The 27136-nt window shown below is 39.9% G+C and overlaps 1 protein-coding gene across 2 annotated transcripts in view; it reads right to left on the minus strand.

Moving 5' to 3' along the window:
• Positions 1 to 5740: 5740 nt before the first annotated feature.
• Positions 5741 to 27136, minus strand: part of sema4e (semaphorin 4e) — a 65947-nt gene continuing 44551 nt past the window's right edge. For both annotated transcript variants that reach the window (XM_072915248.1, XM_061978739.2), the window contains exons 9-15: positions 17793 to 17971; positions 16027 to 16180; positions 15727 to 15949; positions 13126 to 13241; positions 12885 to 13042; positions 12744 to 12796; positions 5741 to 6667 (exon numbers count right to left, since the gene is read on the minus strand). In XM_072915248.1, the coding sequence (XP_072771349.1) occupies positions 6033 to 6667; positions 12744 to 12796; positions 12885 to 13042; positions 13126 to 13241; positions 15727 to 15949; positions 16027 to 16180; positions 17793 to 17971 (1518 nt within the window). In that variant the 3' untranslated portion in view covers positions 5741 to 6032. The remainder of the gene's footprint in view (positions 6668 to 12743; positions 12797 to 12884; positions 13043 to 13125; positions 13242 to 15726; positions 15950 to 16026; positions 16181 to 17792; positions 17972 to 27136) is intronic.

The following is a 27136-nucleotide window of genomic DNA, read 5'->3' on the forward strand; positions in this document are numbered from 1 at the left end:
ATATTGTTATGAAAGTGTCTGTTACTACATTATATATATAATTGCAGTGTGTATATTGTACATATTACATATTGTTATGAAGGTGTCTGTTACTACATTATATATATACTTGCAGTGTGTATATTGTACATATTACATATTGTTATGAAAGTGTCTGTTACTACATTATATATATACTTGCAGTGTGTATATTGTACATTTTACATATTGTTATGAAAGTGTCTGTTACTACATTATATATATATATATACTTGCAGTGTGCTTATTGTGCATATTACATATTGTTATGACGGTGTCTGTTACTACATTATATATATACTTGCAGTGTGTATATTGTACATATTACATATTGTTATGAAAGTGTCTGTTACTACATTATATATATATACTTGCAGTGTGTATATTGTACATATTACATATTGTTATGAAGGTGTCTGTTACTACATTATATATATACTTGCAGTGTGTATATTGTACATATTACATATTGTTATGAAAGTTTCTGTTACTACATTATATATAAACTTGCAGTGTGTATATTGTACATATTACATATTCTTATGAAGGTTTCTGTTACTACATTATACATATAGTTGCAGTGTGTAAATTGTACATATTACATATTGTTATGAAGGTGTCTGTTACTACATTATACATACACTTGCAGTGTGTGTATATAAAACATATTACATATTGTTATGAAGGTGTCTGTTACTACATTATATATATATACTTGCAGTGTGTATATTGTACATATTACATATTGTTATGAAGGTTTCTGTCACTACATTATATATATACTTGCAGTGTGTATATTGTACATATTACATATTGTTATGAAGGTGTCTGTTACTACATTATATATATACTTGTAGTGTGTATATTGTACATATTGTTATGAAGGTGTCTGTTACTACATTATATATATATACTTGCAGTGTGTATATTGTACATATTACATATTGTTATGAAGGTGTCTGTTACTACATTATATATATATACTTGCAGTGTGTATATTGTACGTATTACATATTGTTATGAAGGTGTCTGTTACTACATTATATATATACTTACAGTGTGTATATTGTACATATTGTTATGAAGGTGTCTGTTACTCCATTATATATATACTTGCAGTGTGTATATTGTACATATTACATATTGTTATGAAGGTGTCTGTTACATTATATATATACTTGCAGTGTGTATATTGTACATATTGTTATGAAGGTGTCTGTTACTACATTATATATATACTTGCAGTGTGTATATTGTACATATTACATATTGTTATGAAGGTGTCTGTTACTACATTATATATATACTTGCAGTGTGTATATTGTACATATTGTTATGAAGGTGTCTGTTACTACATTATATATATACTTGCAGTGTGTATATTGTACATATTACATATTGTTATGAAGGTGTCTGTTACTACATTATATATATACTTGCAGTGTGTATATTGTACATATTACATATTGTTATGAAGGTGTCTATTACTACATTATATATATACTTGCAGTGTGTATATTGTACATATTACATATTATTATGAAGGTTTCTGTTACTACATTATACATATAGTTGCAGTGTGTATATTGTACATATTACATATTGTTATGAAGGTGTATGTTACTACATTATATATATACTTGCAGTGTGTATATTGTATATATTACATATTGTTATGAAGGTGTCTGTTACTACATTATATATATACTTGCAGTGTGTATATTGTACATATTACATATTCTTATGAAGGTTTTTGTTACTACATTATACATATAGTTGCAGTGTGTATATTGTACATATTACATATTGTTATGACGGTGTCTGTTACTACATTATATATATACTTGCAGTGTGTATATTGTACATATTACATATTATTATGAAGGTGTCTGTTACATTATATATATACTTGCAGTGTGTATATTGTACATATTACATATTGTTATGAAGGTGTCTGTTACTACATTATATATATACTTGCAGTGTGTATATTGTACATATTACATATTGTTATGAAGGTGTCTGTTACTACATTATATATATACTTGCAGTGTGTATATTGTACATATTACATATTGTTATGAAAGTTTCTGTTACTACATTATATATAAACTTGCAGTGTGTATATTGTACATATTACATATTCTTATGAAGGTTTCTGTTACTACATTATACATATAGTTGCAGTGTGTAAATTGTACATATTACATATTGTTATGAAGGTGTCTGTTACTACATTATACATACACTTGCAGTGTGTGTATATAAAACATATTACATATTGTTATGAAGGTGTCTGTTACTACATTATATATATATACTTGCAGTGTGTATATTGTACATATTACATATTGTTATGAAGGTTTCTGTCACTACATTATATATATACTTGCAGTGTGTATATTGTACATATTACATATTGTTATGAAGGTGTCTGTTACTACATTATATATATACTTGTAGTGTGTATATTGTACATATTGTTATGAAGGTGTCTGTTACTACATTATATATATATACTTGCAGTGTGTATATTGTACATATTACATATTGTTATGAAGGTGTCTGTTACTACATTATATATATATACTTGCAGTGTGTATATTGTACGTATTACATATTGTTATGAAGGTGTCTGTTACTACATTATATATATACTTACAGTGTGTATATTGTACATATTGTTATGAAGGTGTCTGTTACTCCATTATATATATACTTGCAGTGTGTATATTGTACATATTACATATTGTTATGAAGGTGTCTGTTACATTATATATATACTTGCAGTGTGTATATTGTACATATTGTTATGAAGGTGTCTGTTACTACATTATATATATACTTGCAGTGTGTATATTGTACATATTACATATTGTTATGAAGGTGTCTGTTACTACATTATATATATACTTGCAGTGTGTATATTGTACATATTGTTATGAAGGTGTCTGTTACTACATTATATATATACTTGCAGTGTGTATATTGTACATATTACATATTGTTATGAAGGTGTCTGTTACTACATTATATATATACTTGCAGTGTGTATATTGTACATATTACATATTGTTATGAAGGTGTCTATTACTACATTATATATATACTTGCAGTGTGTATATTGTACATATTACATATTATTATGAAGGTTTCTGTTACTACATTATACATATAGTTGCAGTGTGTATATTGTACATATTACATATTGTTATGAAGGTGTATGTTACTACATTATATATATACTTGCAGTGTGTATATTGTATATATTACATATTGTTATGAAGGTGTCTGTTACTACATTATATATATACTTGCAGTGTGTATATTGTACATATTACATATTCTTATGAAGGTTTTTGTTACTACATTATACATATAGTTGCAGTGTGTATATTGTACATATTACATATTGTTATGACGGTGTCTGTTACTACATTATATATATACTTGCAGTGTGTATATTGTACATATTACATATTATTATGAAGGTGTCTGTTACATTATATATATACTTGCAGTGTGTATATTGTACATATTACATATTGTTATGAAGGTGTCTGTTACTACATTATATATATACTTGCAGTGTGTATATTGTACATATTACATATTGTTATGAAGGTGTCTGTTACTACATTATATATATACTTGCAGTGTGTATATTGTACATATTACATATTGTTATGAAGGTGTCTGTTACTACATTATATATATACTTGCAGTGTGTATATTAAACATTAATGAAAGTGACTCCCGCATCTTCCAAGCGTTTATCATCTTTTAAATCCTAAAAAAAAAGTCATGTGTGTTCTTGTCTCTCATAATAAATGTGAACGATAGACAAAATTCCTCAAAAAAAGTGCAGTTTTCCCTTTGAGCATCATGCAATTTTTGGGCCTGATCTACTAAGATCCAAATAGCACGTGCAAAGTATAAAACTGTGCGTACTATTAGTGGACGCTCTGCTATGAGGGTGATCTACTAAGACTGCAGGTACAATTGACAAGTGCAAAAGTGGTACAGACCGTCATATTTAAATGAGGGTTTTTTTGGGTGTGTACTGGCTGTTACCATGGAGACACTCATTTCCCTCCACATTCATGTTATCAGGCTCTCCAACCTGTGGCCTTTTGTCATGTTGTTGACATGCAGCACACTAATATTACATGCACCTCATTTGCTCTGTCATCTACACCATTCATTCTCAAACTTCTTTCACCGAGTACAACCTCAGAAAATACTTTAACTCTCTAAGTACCACCATAATGACAACATTCAATACAGTATCCTAGTAGACCTAAGTATTCATTAAGTACCACCATAATGACAACATTCAATACAGTATCCTAGTAGACCTAAGTATTCATTAAGTACCACCATAATGACAACATTAAATACAGTATCCTAGTAGACCTAAGTATTCATTAAGTACCACCATAATGACAACATTAAATACAGTATCCTAGTAGACCTAAGTATTCATTAAGTACCACCATAATGACAACATTCAATACAGTATCCTAGTAGACCTAAGTATTCATTAAGTACCACCATAATGACAACATTAAATACAGTATCCTAGTAGACCTAAGTATTCATTAAGTACCACCATAATGACAACATTAAATACAGTATGCTAGTAGACCTAAGTATTCATTAAGTACCACCATAATGACAACATTAAATACAGTAGTGTAGTAGACCTAAGTATTCATTAAGTACCACCATAATGACAACATTAAATACAGTATCCTAGTAGACCTAAGTATTCATTAAGTACCACTATAATGACAACATTAAATACAGTATCCTAGTAGACCTAAGTATTCATTAAGTACCACCATAATGACAACATTAAATACAGTATCCTAGTAGACCTAAGTATTCATTAAGTACCACCATAATGACAACATTAAATACAGTATCCTAGTAGACCTAAGTATTCATTAAGTACCACCATAATGACAACATTAAATACAGTATCCTAGTAGACCTAAGTATTCATTAAGGACCACCATAATGACAACATTCAATACAGTATCCTAGTAGACCTAAGTATTCATTAAGTACCACCATAATGACAACATTAAATACAGTATCCTAGTAGACCTACGTATTCATTAGGTACCACCATAATGACAATACAGTAGTGTAGTAGACCTAAGTATTCATTAAGTACCACCATAATGACAACATTAAATACAGTATCCTAGTAGACCCAAGTAATCATTAAGTACCACCATAATGACAATAATAAAATACAGTAGTGTAGTAGACCTAAGTATTCATTTAAAACATTGGTCATTATGGAGGTACTTAATGAATACTTAGGTCTACTACACTACTGTATTTAATGTTGTCATTATGGTGGTACTTAATGAATACTTGGGTCTACTAGGATACTGTATTTAATGTTGTCATTATGGTGGTACTTAATGAATACTTAGGTCTACTACACTACTGTATTTAATGTTGTCATTATGGTGGTACTTAATGAATACTTAGGTCTACTACACTACTGTATTTAATGGTGTCATTATGGTGGTACTTAATGAATACTTAAGTCTACTACACTACTATATTTTAATGTCATTATGGAGGTACTTAATGAATACTTACGTCTACTACACTACTGTATTTAATGTTGTCATTATGGTGGTACTTAATGGATACTTAGGTCTACTACACTACTGTATTTTAATGTTGTCATTATGGTGGTACTTAATGAATACTTAGGTCTACTACACTACTGTATTGTCATTATGGTGGTACTTTGGAGAGCCAGGTGTTTTCTGAGGTGGTACTTGGAGAGTTTTTCCTGAGTTTGAGAAGCACATTTCTCTAGAATGTTCCATGAGACAGTGAGGTGTCCTCAGGAGGGTCTTTAGGACCGAGGACACTTCCATGGAAATCCGAAGCAAACTAAGAGGAAATAGCATCAATTGATTTTTTTGGCTCTGAAAAGGTCACATGACCACACAGCTGAAAAGGTCACATGACCACACAACTTCCTAGATTTCGGACTCGTCGTCGATAAACTGCAAAGAGGAAAGCGTGACTATGGCGGCGTCTTCTTCTTCTTCCCCGCCGTTTCCATCCGTGTGGTTGTTGTTACTCCTGAAGTTCTGACTTCCAGGCACCAGCATCTTGTCCTCCGCCCACCCGGACCTCAGAGCGCCCGGGTCGGCGGACGCGTGCTCACGTGACGCGTCCTCTCGTCCTCTCGTCCTGCCGCACGTCCGGGGCGGCGGTAGATGGCCGCTGTGAAAGTTCCAGGCCAAAAGAGCCAGGAGAAGAAACAGCAGGACCCCGACGGCAGTCAGCCACCCCGCCATGGAGGCGCCTGCTCGCCGGGCCTCGGGCGCCGGTCCGGAATCGCCTTTCACGCTCAGCTGGTACTCGACGACGGCGACGGCGTACTCGCCCGCTTTGGACCGCTCCGCCCACACGCAGCGGTAGAGGCCTGCGTCGGACTCGGTGGCGTTGAGGATGAGGAGCCCGTCCGGCAGGAGCTGGAGGTGAGGCGAGGAGGTCAGGCGGCGGCCGTCTCGCTCCCAGCTGCTGGTCGCCAGGTCGGACGGCGAGGCGCAGAGAAGCTTCACGTTCTCGCTGGGGGACATGGACCGATTCACCACTGGAACAGGGGCTGCGAACAAAATGGAGGACTCCTCACTATATTCAACCTCAAAAACACCTATACAATAAGGGCAAAAGTATTGGGACTAGGGTTGTACGATATACCGGTATTAGTGTAGTACCATGATACTAATGAATCATATTCGGTACTATACCGTACATTGTACATATTACATATTGTTATGAAAGTGTCTGTTACTACATTATATATATATATATACTTGCAGTGTGCTTATTGTGCATATTACATATTGTTATGACGGTGTCTGTTACTACATTATATATATACTTGCAGTGTGTATATTGTACATATTACATATTGTTATGAAGGTGTCTGTTACTACATTATATATATACTTGCAGTGTGTATATTGTACATTTTACATATTGTTATGAAGGTGTCTGCTACTACATTATATATATACTTGCAGTGTGTATATTGTACATATTACATATTATGAAAGTGTCTGTTATTACATTATATATATATATATATACTTGCAGTGTGTATATTGTACATATTACATATTGTTATGAAGGTGTCTGTTACTACATTATATATATACTTGCAGTGTGTATATTGTACATTTTACATATTGTTATGAAGGTGTCTGTTACTACATTATATATATACTTGCAGTGTGTATATTGTACATATTACATATTGTTATGAAAGTGTCTGTTATTACATTATATATATATATATATATATATATATATATATACTTGCAGTGTGTATATTGTACATATTACATATTGTTATGAAGGTGTCTGTTACTACATTATATATATACTTGCAGTGTGTATATTGTACATATTACATATTGTTATGAAAGTGTCTGTTATTACATTATATATATATATATATACTTGCAGTGTGTATATTGTACATATTACATATTGTTATGAAGGTGTCTGTTACTACATTATATATATACTTGCAGTGTGTATATTGTACATTTTACATATTGTTATGAAGGTGTCTGTTACTACATTATATATATAATTGCAGTGTGTATATTGTACATATTACATATTGTTATGAAAGTGTCTGTTACTACATTATATATATATACTTGCAGTGTGTATATTGTACATTTTACATATTGTTATGAAGGTGTCTGTTACTACATTATATATATACTTGCAGTGTGTATATTGTACATATTACATATTGTTATGACGGTGTCTGTTACTACATTATATATATATACTTGCAGTGTGTATATTGTACATATTACATATTGTTATGAAAGTGTCTGTTATTACATTATATATATATATATACTTGCAGTGTGTATATTGTACATATTACATATTGTTATGAAGGTGTCTGTTACTACATTATATATATACTTGCAGTGTGTATATTGTACATTTTACATATTGTTATGAAGGTGTCTGTTACTACATTATATATATACTTGCAGTGTGTATATTGTACATATTACATATTGTTATGAAAGTGTCTGTTACTACATTATATATATATACTTGCAGTGTGTATATTGTGCATATTACATATTATTACTGGTTTTATGAGCAGAGGAGCATGTTCGGCAGCACACACACACAGAGTACTTACAAGCAGACACAGTGTGTAGACAGAAAAGGGAAAATGGACGCATTTTGGTGTAAAAAGTAAAGATAAAGGTGAAGTTATAACACCCTCAGGAAGAACTGCTTTAAAACATGGCCAAAAAAAAAAAAATAATAATAATAAAACATGGCTAAAGCGGCTAAAGTCGAGCCGCAGTCTGCAGCGTTTTAGCTACTTCTAAATCACTAATCCTCGTCTCCATGGCAACAAATAAAAGTACGTTTCTTACAAGTATCATTAGTGAAGTGAATTATATAGCGCTTTTCTCTAGTGACTCAAAGTGCTTTTACATAGTGAAAGCCAATATCTAACTTACAAGTGTCTTGCCCAAGGACACAACGGCAGTGACTAGGACGGCGGGAGCGGGGATCGAACCTGGAACCCTCAAGTTGCTGGCACGGCCGCCCTACCAACAGAGCTATACCGCCTCATAATTATGTACAGCATTTACCCTGAAGGCTATTTGTCAATCTGCAGTTTTTTAGCTACTTCTAAATCACTAATCCTTGTCTCCATGGCGACAAATAGAGTATGTTTCTTACAAGTAGCATTATCACTGGAGGATGAGGAATCGCTAAACATGCTTCACTACACACCGTAGGAGGATACAATAGCTCACTAGTGTCAAAATGTAAACAAATGCCATTGTTGGATCTACACCTGACATCCACTGTAATGATACCAAGTAAAAGAGCGTATTTAGTCGATACTACTATGATTACGTCAATATTTTTTGGCATTACAATATATATTATGTTTATAAAGTCAGTAAATATGTCCCTGGACACATGAGGACTTTGAATATGACCAATGTATGATCCTGTAACTACTTGGTATCATCGGATCGATACCTAAATGTGTGGTATCATCCAAAACTAATGTAAAGTATCAAAGAAGAGAAGAATAAGTGATTATTACATTTTAACAGAAGTGTAGATAGAACATGTTCAAACAGAAAATAGGCAGATATTAACAGTTAATGAACAAGTGGATTAATAATCCATTTTTTTACTGTTTGTCCCTCATAATGTTGACAAATGATAAATGACACAATATGTTACTGCAGACTAATTAGGAGTCTTTGTTTGTTTACTTACTACTAAAAGACAAGTTGTCTAGTATGTTCACTATTTTATTTAAGGACTAAATGACAATAATAAACATATGTTTCATGTACACTAACATTTTTTGTTCAAATAAAGACGATAATGACATTTTTTTTTGTGGTCCCCTTTATTTTGAAAAGCATCCAAATAATTTTGGTATCGGTACCAAAATATTGGTAGGCAGAAACCGGAAATGACGAAAAAAAGCTTCGTTTTACGAGGTCATTCGCGCTTTGGGAACACAGGAAACAGGAAGTGTCACAAAGACAGCCAATCAGGTGACAGTATTCACTGAACAATGGGAGGGACGCGCTTACAGCCAATCAGGAGGCAGTATTCATTGAGCAATGGGAGGGACGAGCTTACAGCCAATCACGTGACAGTATCGACGACAAAGGGTTTGTTGCGCCGCCTTTTTTTTTTAGCTGTGTTTTTAACTGCACGGAATGAGAAGAGAAACATCTAATAATAATAATAATAAATTGATACATAAACTCAATAACAGAAACTTGTCTTTAGTTTTGTTGGCGTAACCTATTTTTACGGACTTGCCTCTTTGTGGTGTTAAGTTCCTGTTATAAGCTGTTTTTGAAGGCGCCAAGAGCGGAAGTGGTGACACGTTGTGGCGGAGCGGAGGTTTTGAAAACAAACGACATAAAGTGGTTCCTCGTGTCAAACTGGATCCTCCGTGTTTGTTATTTTGTAGTTTTATACAGTATAAACGACATATATCAACCCTCGGTTGTAATGTTTGCTGCTTAAACCATTATTGTGAAAGTCTGCATCCTCACTGCTGTAACAGGATGTATTGCGCTTCACTAACCGGAAGTAGAGGAAATACCGGTGTTCGACCAAGAGGTAAAATAAATAAAGAACTCCCGGGCTAAACTAAGAAATAAGAGTTTTCTACGTCCATTTATTAGTCCATAACACTATAGCGAATCACAACATGGTGTCAGTAAGTTTTAATGCAGACGGCGCGACAACATGAGAAGCTTACCCAGATAGCTTGTGCGGCACCGCCATCTAGTGTCTCAAAGCTGCAACTACATTCAGATCTACTTTAATTATTGTATTACCTCATCCCAGCTGACTGGCTACTACTGATAACAAGTTGGTAAGTTGGAAATTAATTCACTGTATATATTGGCAGGCTTAAATAAGTCATATAAGCATCAATAATAATCCATCCATCCATCCATCCATCCATCTTCTTCCGCTTATCCGAGGTCGGGTCGCGGGGGCAGCAGCTTAAGCAGGGAAGCCCAGACTTCCCTCTCCCCAGCCACTTCGTCCAGCTCCTCCCGGGGGATCCCGAGGCGTTCCCAGGCCAGCCGGGAGAGATAGTCTTCCCAGCGTGTCCTGGGTCTTCCCCGTGGCCTCCTACCGGTCGGACGTGCCCGAAACACCTTCCTAGGGAGGCGTTCGGGTGGCATCCTGACCAGATGCCCGAACCACCTCATCTGGCTCCTCTCCATGTGGAGGAGCAGCGGCTTTACTTTGAGCTCTCCCCGAATGACAGAGCTTCTCACCCTATCTCTAAGGGAGAGCCCCGCCACTCGGCGGAGGAAACTCATTTCGGCCGCTTGTACCCGTGATCTTGTCCTTTCGGTCATGGCCCAAAGCTCATGACCATAGGTGAGGATGGGAACGTAGGTCGACCGGTAAATCGAGAGCTTTGCCTTCCGGCTCAGCTCCTTCTTCACCACAACGGATCGATACAGCGTCCGCATTACTGAAGATGCCGCACCGATCCGCCTGTCGATCTCATGATCCACTCTTCCCCCACTCGTGAACAAGACTCCGAGGTACTTGAACTCCTCCACTTGGGGCAAGATCTCCTCCCCAACCCGGAGATGGCACTCCACCCTTTTCCGGGAGAGAACCATGGACTCGGACTTGGAGGTGCTGATTCCCATCCCAGTCGCTTCACACTCGGCTGCGAACCGATCCAGTGAGAGCTGAAGATCTTGGCCGGAGGAAGCCATCAGGACCACATCATCTGCAAATAGCAGTGACCTAATCCTGCAGCCACCAAACCAGATCCCCTCAACGCCCTGACTGCGCCTAGAAATTCTGTCCATAAAGGTTATGAACAGAATCGGTGACAAAGGGCAGCCTTGGCGAAGTCCAACCCTCACTGGAAACGTGTCCGACTTACTGCCGGCAATGCGGACCAAGCTCTGACACTGATCATACAGGAAGCGAACTGCCACAATAAGACAGTCCGTTACCCCATACTCTCTGAGCACTCCCCACAGGACTTCCCGGGGTACACGGTCGAATGCCTTCTCCAAGTCCACAAAGCACATGTAGACTGGTTGGGCAAACTCCCATGCACCCTCAAGGACCCTGCCGAGAGTATAGAGCTGGTCCACAGTTCCACGACCAGGACGAAAACCACACTGTTCCTCCTGAATCCGAGGTTCGACTATCCGGCGTAGCCTCCTCTCCAGTACACCTGAATAGACCTTACCGGGAAGGCTGAGGAGTGTGATCCCACGATAGTTGGAACACACCCTCCGGTTCCCCTTTTTAAAGAGAGGAACCACCACCCCGGTCTGCCAATCCAGAGGTACTGCCCCCGATGTCCACGCGATGCTGCAGAGTCTTGTCAACCAAGACAGCCCTACAGCATCCAGAGCCTTAAGGAACTCCGGGCGGATCTCATCCACCCCCGGGGCCTTGCCACCGAGGAGCTTTTTAACTACCTCGGCAACCTCAGCCCCAGAAATAGGAGAGCCCACCACAGATTCCCCAGGCACTGCTTCCTCATAGGAAGACGTGTTGGTGGGATTGAGGAGGTCTTCGAAGTATTCCCTCCACCGATCCACAACTTCCGCAGTCGAGGTCAGCAGAACACCATCCCCACCATACACGGTGTTGGTAGTGCACTGCTTCCCCTTCCTGAGGCGGCGGATGGTGGTCCAGAATCGCTTCGAAGCCGTCCGGAAGTCGTTTTCCATGGCTTCCCCGAACTCCTCCCATGTCCGAGTTTTTGCCTCCGCGACCGCTGAAGCCGCACACCGCTTGGCCTGTCGGTACCTGTCCGCTGCCTCAGGAGTCCCATGAGCCAAAAGAACCCGATAGGACTCCTTCTTCAGCTTGACGGCATCCCTCACCGCCGGTGTCCACCAACGGGTTCTAGGATTACCGCCACGACAGGCACCAACTACCTTGCGGCCACAGCTCCAATCAGCCGCCTCGACAATAGAGGTGCGGAACATGGTCCACTCGGACTCAATGTCCAGCACCTCCTAAAAAGTTGGTAAGTTGGAAATTAATTGACTGTATTTATTGGCAGGCTTGAATAAGTCATATAAGTATCAATAATAATCCATATTGTTCAATATAAAAAAAAGGTGTATAGTGCAACTCACCAGCTTTTGGGCAAAGAGAAGCGTCTCCTTCCTTCACGCTCTGGATTAGTCCTCTGAAGAAGACCACCATCATCATGTCACTTGGTCATAATGCTCCTCACACGGGGGAGAAAACAACAAACAAAAAAAAGAAGAAGCTACCTTTGTGTGCTGGAAAGGGCGATGCAACTCCCGGTGACATCATCCCAACCACAGTGGGGGTCCCGGGCCAGCACGCAGTCCAAACAGGAGGAGGATCTCCCACAGGTGATCACAGGGACCTGCACTGCAGCGTAGTCCGAGCCTGCGTACAGATGGTCCTGTACGGGTGTGTGTGTGATTGTTGTGTCAGTGTCACACACACACAAACACACACAAGTGACAACAAGTACCCCAACATTACCGTCACGTCGGAAAACCTCAGGATCTTAACAGAGTGAGCGGCCGGGAAGATTTGAACTTGCTCGATGATGAACATCTCCCCATCGTAGTTGACCGCCTTCAGCAGCATGCCATCCTCTGCACAAATACACAACTACATGTTGTATACACAACTACATGTGTTGTATGTACACTTACACAACTACATATGTTGCCGAGACGTTATTTTAGCTGGCACGCTGTCACATGTTGTATTTGGCTTCTGTACACACACGTATGTGACCGCAAGGCATACTTGGTCAACAGCCATACAGGTCACACTGAGGGTGGCCGTATAAACAGCTTTAACACTGTCACTAATATGCGCCACACTGTGAACCCACACCAAGCAAGAATGACAAACACATTTCGGGAGAACATCCGCACCGTAACACAACAGAACAAATACCCAGAACCCCTTGCAGCACTAACTCTTCCGGGCTACATTATACACCCCAGCTACCCCCCCATTATAGTCATTATAAACTACAACACATCATATAAACTACAACACACCATGCAGTGTCATTACAAAATACAACACATCATATAAACTACAACACATCATGTAGTGTCATTATAAACTACAACACACCATGCAGTGTCATTATAAACTACAACACATATAAACTACAACACACCATGTAGTGTCATTATAAACTACAACACATCATATAAACTACAACACATCATGTAGTGTCATTATAAACTACAACACATCATATAAACTACAACACATCATGTAGTGTCATTATAAACTACAACACATCATATAAACTACAACACATCATGTAGTGTCATTATAAACTACAACACATCATATAAACTACAACACATCATGTAGTGTCATTATAAACTACACCACACCATGTAGTGTCATTACAAACTACAACATGTCATAAACTACAACACATCATGTAGTGTCATTATAAACTACAACACATGATATAAACTACAACACGTGATATAAACTACCACACATGATATAAACTACAACACATGATATAAACTACAACACATGATATAAACTACAACACACCATATAAACTACAACACATGATATAAACTACAATACATGATATAAACTACAACACATGATATAAACTACAATACATGATATAAACTACAACACATGATATAAACTACAACACATCATGTAGTGTCATTATAAACTACAACACATGATATAAACTACAACACATGATATAAACTACAACACATGATATAAACTATAACACACCATATAAACTACAACACATGATATAAATTACAACACATCATGTAGTGTCATTATAAACTACAACACATGATATAAACTACAACACACCATATAAACTACAACACACCATATAAACTACAACACATGATATAAACTACAACACACCATATAAACTACAATACATGATATAAACTACAACACATCATATAAACTACAACACATGATATAAACTACAACACACCATATAAACTACAATACATGATACAAACTACAACACATCATATAAACTACAACACATGATATAAACTACAGCACATGATATAAACAACAACACATGATATAAACTACAACACACCATATAAACTACAATACATGATATAAACTACAACACACCATATAAACTACAACACATCATATAAACTACAACACATGATATAAACTACAGCACATGATATAAACTACAACACATGATATAAACTACAACACACCATATAAATTACAACACATGATATAAACTACAACACATCATGTAGTGTCATTATAAACTACAACACATGATATAAACTACAACACATGATATAAACTACAACACATGATATAAACTACAACACACCATATAAACTACAACACATGATATAAACTACAATACATGATATAAACTACAACACATGATATAAACTACAACACATGATATAAACTACAACACATGATATAAACTACAACACATCATGTAGTGTCATTATAAACTACAACACATGATATAAACTACAACACATGATATAAACTACAACACATGATATAAACTATAACACACCATATAAACTACAACACATGATATAAACTACAACACATCATGTAGTGTCATTATAAACTACAACACATGATATAAACTACAACACACCATATAAACTACAACACACCATATAAACTACAACACATGATATAAACTACAACACACGATATAAACTACAGCACATGATATAAACTACAATACATGATATAAACTACAACACATGATATAAACTACAACACATGATATAAACTATAACACACCATATAAACTACAACACATGATATAAACTACAACACATCATGTAGTGTCATTATAAACTACAACACATGATATAAACTACAACACACCATATAAACTACAACACACCACATAAACTACAACACATGATATAAACTATAACACACCATATAAACTACAACACATGATATAAACTACAACACACGATATAAACTACAACACATGATCTAAACTACAACACATGATCTAAACTACAACACATGATCTAAACTACAACACATGACATAAACTACAACACATGATGTAAACTACAACACATGACATAAACTACACACCTGTGCCGATGTACATCACATGGTACTTGTGTCCGTCTGAGGCCTGCACCTGCTGGACTACGATGCAAGTGAAGGCAGATCCTCTCCTCAGCAGCAGAGGTTTGTCCTCCAGGGGCTGGATGGCCTGGTCCATCAGGGGTCTGTCCTGGATGAACTGCAGGGTCCGGTCTGGGAGGTCCAGGGACTGAGTGATGCCTGCCTGGCGAGCCTCATGGTCTATGCACTGAGGAGGAGGAAAGGATTACGTTTAAAAACAAAAAAAAAGGTTTTCCAGGACTTGTAATGAGGGGCCACACTCACAGCTCCAGGCCGAGGCACGGGGACATCTCCGCTGTACATCACCCACTTGATGAAGGTCTCCACGGCAACCGGCGTCTTGAACTTGCCCTCGGCAAACGCCTTGCTGATGTCCGCCACGCGGTACGCACACACGGCCGACAGGTGTGACGTGTCGCTGGACACACAAAGACACACACTTCCTGTCAGGGAACATCCAGCACAGCACAGAACTAACAACGTACAACTGAAGTAACAACGTACAACTGAAGTAACAACGTACAACTGAAGTAACAACGTACAACAGAAGTAACAACGTACAACTGAAGTAACAACGTACAACAGAAGTAACAACGTACAACTGAAGTAACAACGTACAACAGAAGTAACAACATACAACTGAAGTAACAACGTACAACAGAAGTAACAACGTACAACTGAAGTAACAACGTACAACAGAAGTAACAACATACAACTGAAGTAACAACGTACAACAGAAGTAACAACGTACAACTGAAGTAACAACGTACAACAGAAGTAACAACGTACAACTGAAGTAACAACGTACAACAGAAGTAACAACATACAACTGAAGTAACAACGTACAACAGAAGTAACAACGTACAACTGAAGTAACAACGTACAACAGAAGTAACAACGTACAACAGAAGTAACAACGTACAACAGAAGTAACAACATACAACTGAAGTAACAACGTACAACTGAAGTAACAACATACAACTGAAGTAACAACGTACAACAGAAGTAACATACAACTGAAGTACAAACAACTGAAATAACAACGTACAACTGAAGTAACAACGTACAACAGAAGTAACAACGTACAACTGAAGTAACAACGTACAACAGAAGTAACAACATACAACTGAAGTAACAACGTACAACAGAAGTAACAACGTACAACTGAAGTAACAACGTACAACAGAAGTAACATACAACTGAAGTACAAACAACTGAAGTAACAACGTACAACTGAAGTAACAATGTACAACAGAAGTAACATACAACTGAAGTACAAACAACTGAAGTAACAACGTACAACTGAAGTAACAACGTACAACAGAAGTAACAACGTACAACTGAAGTAACAACGTACAACAGAAATAACAACGTACAACAGAAGTAACAACGTACAACTGAAGTAACGTACAACTGAAGTACAAACAACAGAAGTAACAATGTACAACAGAAGTAACGTACAACAGAAGTAACAACATACAACTGAAGTAACGTACAACAGAAGTAACAACGTACAACAGAAGTAACGTACAACAAAAATAACGTACAACAGAAGTAACAACGTACAACAGAAGTAACAACGTACAACTGAAGTAACGTACAACTGAAGTACAAACAGAAGTAACAACGTACAACAGAAGTAACGTACAACAGAAGTAACAACGTACAACTGAAGTAACGTACAACAGAAGTAACAACGTACAACAGAAGTAACAACGTACAACAGAAGTAACATACAACTGAAGTACAAACAACTGAAGTAACAACGTACAACTGAAGTACAAATAACTGAAGTAACAACGTACAACAGAAGTAACAACGTACAACTGAAGTAACAACGTACAACAGAAGTAACGTACAACTGAAGTAACAACGTACAACTGAAGTAACAACGTACAACTGAAGTAACAACGTACAACAGAAGTAACAACGTACAACTGAAGTAACAACGTACAACTGAAGTAACAACGTACAACTGAAGTAACAACGTACAACTGAAGTAACAACGTACAACTGAAGTAACTACGTACAACTGTGGCGTGAAGACGGCAAAGAACAAACACTCCTTCCAGGGTTGGTTGGGGTCACACCAGCGGTACGTGTCCCGGATCACGTGCGGGACCTGAGAGTCCAGGACGGGACATTCCAGTCTGGCCTTCAGGAAGGAAGTCCACTTCTTCTGCAGGGTCCTCTCCCCTCCAAGATCCCCCTGGGAGGACAAAGACAGATCCTAGGAACACTCTCTGCTTTTACACTTGAAATATTCACTTGCTGCACAAAACTGCTGGCTAATGAAAACGTTGGCTCTCAAAAAAGTCATTTGTTTATTGTGGTCAGCCTGGCATTTAATGTGGCCCCACGTCTTATTGAATGTAGTCCGCCACATCATTTATTGTGACTTGCCACATCATTATGTGGCCCACCACATCATTTAATGTGCTCCGCCACTTCATTTAATGTGCTCCGCCAGTAATTTAATGTGGCCCACCACATCATTTATTGTGTCCCGTCACGTCGTTATGTGGTCCGCCACATCATTTTATGTGGTCCACCACTTCATTTAATGTGCTCTGCCAGTAATTTAATGTGGCCCGCCACATCGTTATGTGGTCCGCCACGTCATTTAATGTGCTCCGCCAGTAATTTAAAGTGGCCCACCACATCATTTATTGTGGCCCGCCACATCGTTATGTGGTCCGCCACTTCATTTAATGTGCTCCGCCACTAATTTAATGTGGCCCACCACGTCATTTATTGTGTCCCGCCACGTCGTTATGTGGTCCGCCACGTCATTACGTGGTCCGCCACATCGTTAAGTGGTCCGCCACATCATTATGTAGTCCGCCGCATCATTTATTGTGGTCTGTCACGTCATTTAATGTGGTCCGCCACATCATTTTGAAAGTGGTCCACCAGTAATTTAAAGTGGCCCGCCACATCATTTAATATGCTCCGCCAGTAATCTATTGTGGCCCACAACATCATTTATTGTGGTCCGCCACGTCATTATGTGGCCCGCCACATAATTTATTGTGGCCCGCCACATCGTTATGTGGTCCACCACATCATTGTGTAGTCCGCCACATCATTTATTGTGGTCTGTCACGTCATTTAAAGTGGTCCGCCACATCATTTAATGTACTCCACCAGTAATTTAATGTGGCACGCCACATCATTTATTGTGGTCGGCCACGTCGTTATTTGGTCCGCCACGTCGTTATTTGGTCCGCCACATCATTTATTGTGGCCCGCCACATTATGTTGTCCGCCACATCATTATGTAGTCCGCCACAACATTTATTGTGGTCTGTCACGTCATTTAATGTGGTCTGCCACATCATTTATTGTGGCCCGCCACATCGTTATGTTGTCCGCCACATCATTATGTAGTCCGCCACATCATTTATTGTGGTCTGTCACGTCATTTAATGTGGTCCGCCACATCATTTTGAAAGTGGTCCACCAGTAATTTAAAGTGGCCCGCCACATCATTTAATATGCTCCGCCAGTAATCTAATGTGGCCCACCACATCATTTATTGTGGTCCGCCACGTCATTATGTGGCCCGCCACATAATTTATTGTGGCCCGCCACTTCGTTATGTGGTCCACCACATCATTGTGTAGTCCGCCACATCATTTATTGTGGTCTGTCACGTCATTTAATGTGGTCCGCCACATCATTTAATGTACTCCACCAGTAATTTAATGTGGCACGCCACATCATTTATTGTGGTCGGCCACATCGTTATTTGGTCCGCCACGTCGTTATTTGGTCCGCCACATCATTTATTGTGGCCCGCCACATTATGTTGTCCGCCACATCATTATGTAGTCCGCCACATCATTTATTGTGGTCTGTCACGTCATTTAATGTGGTCTGCCACATCATTTATTGTGGCCCGCCACATCGTTATGTTGTCCGCCACATCATTATGTAGTCCGCCACATCATTTATTGTGGCCTGTCACGTCATTTAATGTGGTCTGCCACATTGTTGTGGTCCGCCACATCGTTATGTGGTCCGCCACATCATTTAATGTACTCCACCAGTAATTTAATGTGGCCCGCCACATCTTTTATTGTGGTCGGCCACGTCGTTATGTGGTCGGCCACGTCGTTATGTGGTCCGCCACATCATTATGTAGTCCGCCACATCATTTATTGTGGTCTGTCACGTCATTTAATGTGGTCCGCCACGTCATTTTATGTACTCCACCAGTAATTTAATGTGGCACGCCACATCATTTATTGTGGTCGGCCACGTCGTTATTTGGTCCGCCACATCATTTATTGTGGCCCGCCACATCGTTATGTTGTCCGCCACATCATTATGTAGTCCGCCACATCATTTATTGTGGTCTGTCACGTCATTTAATGTGGTCTGCCACATCATTTATTGTGGCCCGCCACATCGTTATGTTGTCCGCCACATCATTATGTAGTCCGCCACATCATTTATTGTGGCCTGTCACGTCATTTAATGTGGTCTGCCACATCGTTATGTGGTCCGCCACATCGTTATGTGGTCCGCCACATCGTTATGTGGTCCGCCACATCATTTAATATGCTCCGCCAGTAATCTAATGTGGCCCACCACATAATTTATTGTGGTCCGCCACGTCATTATGTGGCCCGCCACATAATTTATTGTGGCCCGCCACATCATTGTGTAGTCCGCCACATCATTTATTGTGGTCTGTCACGTCATTTAATGTGGTCCGCCACGTCATTTAATGTACTCCACCAGTAATTTAACGTGGCACGCCACATCATTTATTGTGGTCGGCCACGTCGTTATTTGGTCCGCCACATCATTTATTGTGGTCCGCCACGTCATTAGGTGGCCCGCCACATAATTTATTGTGGCCCGCCACATTGTTATGTGGTCCACCACATCATTTATTGTGGTCTGTCACGTCATTTAATGTGGTCCGCCACATCATTTAATGTACTCCACCAGTAATTTAATGTGGCATGCCACATCATTTATTGTGGTCGGCCACGTCGTTATTTGGTCCGCCACATCATTTATTGTGGCCCGCCACATCGTTATGTTGTCCGCCACATCATTATGTAGTCCGCCACATCATTTATTGTGGTCTGTCACGTCATTTAATGTGGTCTGCCACATTGTTATGTGGTCCGCCACATCGTTATGTGGTCCGCCACATCATTTAATGTACTCCACCAGTAATTTAATGTGGCCCGCCACATCTTTTATTGTGGTCGGCCACGTCGTTATGTGGTCGGCCACGTCGTTATCTGGTCCGCCACATCATTATGTAGTCCGCCACATCATTTATTGTGGTCTGTCACGTCATTTAATGTGGTCCGCCACATCATTTAATGTACTCCACCAGTAATTTAATGTGGCACGCCACATCATTTATTGTGGTCGGCCACGTCGTTATGTGGTCCGCCACATCATTTATTGTGGCCCGCCACATCGTTATGTGGTCCGCCACATCATTGTGTAGTCCGCCACATCATTTATTGTGGTCTGTCACGTCATTTAATGTGGTCCGCCACGTCATTTAATGTACTCCACCAGTAATTTAATGTGGCACGCCACATCATTTATTGTGGTCGGCCACGTCGTTATTTGGTCCGCCACATCATTTATTGTGGCCCGCCACATCGTTATGTTGTCCGCCACATCATTATGTAGTCCGCCACATCATTTATTGTGGTCTGTCACGTCATTTAAAGTGGTCTGCCACGTCATTTATTGTGGCCCGCCACATCATTTATTGTGGCCCGCCACATCGTTATGTTGTCCGCCACATCATTATGTAGTCCGCCACATCATTTATTGTGGTCTGTAACGTCATTTAATGTGGTCTGCCACATCGTTATGTGGTCCGCCACATCGTTATGTGGTCCGCCACATCATTTAATATGCTCCGCCAGTAATCTAATGTGGCCCACCACATAATTTATTGTGGTCCGCCACGTCATTATGTGGCCCGCCACATAATTTATTGTGGCCCGCCACATCATTGTGTAGTCCGCCACATCATTTATTGTGGTCTGTCACATCATTTAATGTGGTCCGCCACGTCATTTAATGTACTCCACCAGTAATTTAACGTGGCACGCCACATCATTTATTGTGGTCGGCCACGTCGTTATTTGGTCCGCCACATCATTTATTGTGGTCCGCCACGTCATTAGGTGGCCCGCCACATAATTTATTGTGGCCCGCCACATTGTTATGTGGTCCACCACATCATTTATTGTGGTCTGTCACGTCATTTAATGTGGTCCGCCACATCATTTAATGTACTCCACCAGTAATTTAATGTGGCATGCCACATCATTTATTGTGGTCGGCCACGTCGTTATTTGGTCCGCCACATCATTTATTGTGGCCCGCCACATCGTTATGTTGTCCGCCACATCATTATGTAGTCCGCCACATCATTTATTGTGGTCTGTCACGTCATTTAATGTGGTCTGCCACATTGTTATGTGGTCCGCCACATCGTTATGTGGTCCGCCACATCATTTAATGTACTCCACCAGTAATTTAATGTGGCCCGCCACATCTTTTATTGTGGTCGGCCACGTCGTTATGTGGTCGGCCACGTCGTTATCTGGTCCGCCACATCATTATGTAGTCCGCCACATCATTTATTGTGGTCTGTCACGTCATTTAATGTGGTCCGCCACATCATTTAATGTACTCCACCAGTAATTTAATGTGGCACGCCACATCATTTATTGTGGTCGGCCACGTCGTTATGTGGTCCGCCACATCATTTATTGTGGCCCGCCACATCGTTATGTGGTCCGCCACATCATTGTGTAGTCCGCCACATCATTTATTGTGGTCTGTCACGTCATTTAATGTGGTCCGCCACGTCATTTAATGTACTCCACCAGTAATTTAATGTGGCACGCCACATCATTTATTGTGGTCGGCCACGTCGTTATTTGGTCCGCCACATCATTTATTGTGGCCCGCCACATCGTTATGTTGTCCGCCACATCATTATGTAGTCCGCCACATCATTTATTGTGGTCTGTCACGTCATTTAAAGTGGTCTGCCACGTCATTTATTGTGGCCCGCCACATCATTTATTGTGGCCCGCCACATCGTTATGTTGTCCGCCACATCATTATGTAGTCCGCCACATCATTTATTGTGGTCTGTAACGTCATTTAATGTGGTCTGCCACATCGTTATGTGGTCCGCCACATCGTTATGTGGTCCGCCACATCATTTAATGTGCTCCACCAGTAATTTAACGTGGCCCGCCACATCTTTTATTGTGGTCGGCCACGTCGTTATGTGGTCGGCCACATCGTTGTGGTCGGCCACATCATTATGTGGTCCGCCACATCATGTATTGTGGTCTGTTACGTCATTTATTGTGGTCCGCCACGTCGTTATGTGGTCCGCCACATCATTTAATGTGCTCCGCCAGTAATTCAATGTGGCAAGCCACATAATTTATTGTGGCCCGCCACATCAGTTGTCGTGGCCAGCCACGTCATGTTATGCGGCCCACCATGTTTTTCAAAGTGGGCTGCCACATCATTTATTGTGGTCCGCCATGTTATTGAATGTGGTCCGCTGCATTAATTGTGGTCCGCCAAATAATTTATTGTGGCCCGCCATGTCGTTATGTGGTCCGCCACATCATTAAATGTGGTCCGACACATAATTTATTGTGGCCCGCCATGTTATTCAACGTGGTCCGCCAGTCAAAGATTACCAAAGTCGTACTAAAACATGTTGATAGATTTTTGAGTGCCGTGTGTAATGTCCTATATTCTCAATGGAACATATAACATGTTGTTGTTTACTTATTGCCATTATATTGCAGTCTACACCTATCTCTTATGTGTGACTGCCATCTACTGATCACACTTATCATTACACCATGTACCAAATAAAATTGCTTCGAGGTCGGCAAGCAAAACCAGAATTATTCCGTACATTAGGCGCACTGGGTTATAAGGCGCACTGTCGAGTTTTGAGGGGGAAAAAAAATAGATTTTAAGTGCGCCTTTTTAGTCCGGAAAATACGGTAGTAAGAAAAGTAACTTTATTGACAAATATTATTTCTAGGTTTTCGCAGGCCATTAAAAGGGATGTGACAGGCCAGATCTAGCCCCCTGGGCCTTGAGTTTGACACCTGTGCTATAGGGTTTTCCACACCCCCATTTTCTGTTCTGTTTCCCACCTCTTTTTAATTGGTGATTAGGCCTATTTAAGTTCCTTCCGGTTCATGGGTAGACTATTGTAGAGTGACACTGCACACTCTGCACTCGCCTGATGTTGGCTACATTTTTTTATTTTTCCTAGTTTATTTAAACTATTTTACCTGCACGTCGCCGTCCGTGTCTGCGTCCTGGGGTCACGACAAGCTCAACCGCAGAGCTACTACATTTTAAACACTATTTCTCCTACTTTCCTTCCATACAAGTGTAACAGAAACATTACCCAGTCATTTCAAAGTAATGTGACGTGAGTGTAAAACATTTTTTAGTTACATTATTCAACTTCCTCTCGTCTCACGCTCTTTTTTTAACACTCTTGTTTTGAGGTTAAGTAAGCACATGCGCAGAAGATGTTTGATGTAGGGCAGAACTTTAGATTCATATATGTACATAAAACTTAACATTTAGCTGAACTGTCTAAAAAAATATATATATATATTTTTAATGTAAGCTTTTCATCACAAAAAGTAAGTTAATTTTGTGTTTTTTTTTTTACAAAGTCACTGTAAGGAACAGTGAAAAAAGTGAAGACACTCAGTTTGGCAAGCAGGCAGCGGAAATAGCTGAGGAAGTGTTCTGAGGCAACAAAAACCGCGCAACTTTTTAACAGATGAAAACATTTCCTGCGTGTCTTAATGCACGTCTGATATGCTTCTGTCAAAAACACCCTAAGGCGCAAGAATGACAGCACACTAAAAATCCTCTTCAAACAGCCAAGTGAAGAGCAGACAAAAAAAGGTATTTGGTGGTGTAATTTGACACTTGATGATAGGACAGGTTCTTCAGAGACACAAATAGTGTACAATATGTTTCGGGTCGTAAAGACTATAAGGCGTACTGTAGAGATGCGCGGTTTGCGGACACAACCGCGGAGTCCGCGGATTATCCGCGGGTCGGGCGGTTGAGATAAAAAAAAAAAAAGATTTTATCCGCGGGTCGGGTCGGGCGGTTGAAATAAAAAAAAATTAGATTTTATCCGCGGGTCGGGTCGGGCGGTTGAAATAAAAAAAAATTTGATTTTATCCACGGGTCAGGTCGGGCGGTTGAAATAAAAAAAAATTAGATTTTATCCGCGGGTCGGGTCGGGCGGTTGAAATAAAAAAAAAATTAGATTTTATCCGCGGGTCGGGTCGGGCGGTTGAAATAAAAAAAAAATTAGATTTTATCCGCGGGTCGGGTCGGGCGGTTGAAATAAAAAAATTAGATTTTATCCGCGGGTCGGGTCGGGCGGTTGAAATAAAAAAAAATTAGATTTTATCCGCGGGTCGGGTCGGGCTGTTGAAATAAAAAAAAAAATTAGATTTTATCCGCGGGTCGGGTCGGGCGGTTGAAATAAAAAAAAAAAAAAGATTTTATCCGCGGGTCGGGTCAGGCGGTTGAAAAAAAAAAAAAAAAAGATTTTATCCGCGGGTCGGGTCGGGCGGTTGAAATAAAAAAAAATTAGATTTTATCCGCGGGTCGGGTCGGGCAGTTGAAATAAAAAAAAATTAGATTTGATCCGCGGGTCGGGTCGGGCGGTTGAAATAAAAAAAAAAATTTTTTTTATCCGCGGGTCGGGTCGGGCGGTTGAAATAAAAAAAAATTAGATTTTATCCGCGGGTCGGGTCGGGCGGTTGAAATAAAAAAAAAAAAGATTTTATCCACGGGTCGGGTCGGGCGGTTGAAATAAAAAAAAAAAAAAGATTTTATCCGCGGGTCGGGTCAGGCGGTTGAAAAAAAAAAAAAAAAAAGATTTTATCCGCGGGTCGGGTCGGGCGGTTGAAATAAAAAAAAAAAAAAAGATTTTATCCGCGGGTCGGGTCAGGCGGTTGAAAAAAAAAAAAAAAAAGATTTTATCCGCGGGTCGGGTCGGGCGGTTGAAATAAAAAAAAATTAGATTTTATCCGCGGGTCGGGTCGGGCAGTTGAAATAAAAAAAAATTAGATTTGATCCGCGGGTCGGGTCGGGCGGTTGAAATAAAAAAAAAAATTTTTTTTATCCGCGGGTCGGGTCGGGCGGTTGAAATAAAAAAAAATTAGATTTTATCCGCGGGTCGGGTCGGGCGGTTGAAATAAAAAAAAAAAAGATTTTATCCACGGGTCGGGTCGGGCGGTTGAAATAAAAAAAAAAAAAAGATTTTATCCGCGGGTCGGGTCAGGCGGTTGAAAAAAAAAAAAAAAAAAGATTTTATCCGCGGGTCGGGTCGGGCGGTTGAAATAAAAAAAAATTAGATTTTATCCGCGGGTCGGGTCGGGCAGTTGAAATAAAAAAAAATTAGATTTGATCCGCGGGTCGGGTCGGGCGGTTGAAATAAAAAAAAAAAAAATTTTTATCCGCGGGTCGGGTCGGGCGGTTGAAATAAAAAAAAATTAGATTTTATCCGCGGGTCGGGTCGGGCGGTTGAAAAAAAAAAAAAAAAGATTTTATCCACGGGTCGGGTCGGGCGGATGAAATAAAAAAAAATTAGATTTTATCCGCGGGTCGGGTCGGGCGGTTGAAATAAAAAAAAATTAGATTTTATCCACGGGTCGGGTCGGGCGGTTGAAGAAAAAAAAAAAAAAGATTTTATCCGCGGGTCGGGTCGGGCGGTTGAAATAAATTTTTTTTTGATTTTATCCGCGGGTCGGGTCGGGTGGTTGAAATAAAAAAAAATTAGATTTTAAATAGATTCAGGCGGGTGGCAGTTAAACCAATTCGGAAATATATATACATAGTTAAATGTTGTTACCCACATACGAAAAACGAGCAGGCACCTGCAGCATATGCCACAACAGAAGAAGAAAAAAAAAAAGAGATGGACACTTTTACGGAGCGGAGAAGGGACGCCTCGCCGGGGTCCGGGACTGAGGCCCCTTCCCCCGAGAGGGCCCCACCGGGAGCCGTAGCTGAGGTGATCCGCGAGAAGGGCCCGACGCACGTCCAGGGTCACCACCGCACCGACACCCCGCCTCGTCCGCCTTCGCCGCGGCCGGCGTCACGCACAGCAGGTAAGCAGCTTACCTGCCCGCCACCCCCGTTGCCGGGTGCGCGTAACAGGGGTCACTCCGCCCGCAGTGCGCTCACGAAAGGGGTGGGGCTCACCCTGGTGAGCTGAGTGGGCCACTTTTGGTAAGCAGAACTGGCGCTGCGGGATGAACCGAACGCCGGGTTAAGGCGCCCGATG

The sequence above is a fragment of the Nerophis lumbriciformis genome, linkage group LG19 (genome assembly GCF_033978685.3).
Source record: "Nerophis lumbriciformis linkage group LG19, RoL_Nlum_v2.1, whole genome shotgun sequence".
In the NCBI taxonomy this organism is placed as follows: Eukaryota; Metazoa; Chordata; class Actinopteri; order Syngnathiformes; family Syngnathidae; genus Nerophis; species Nerophis lumbriciformis.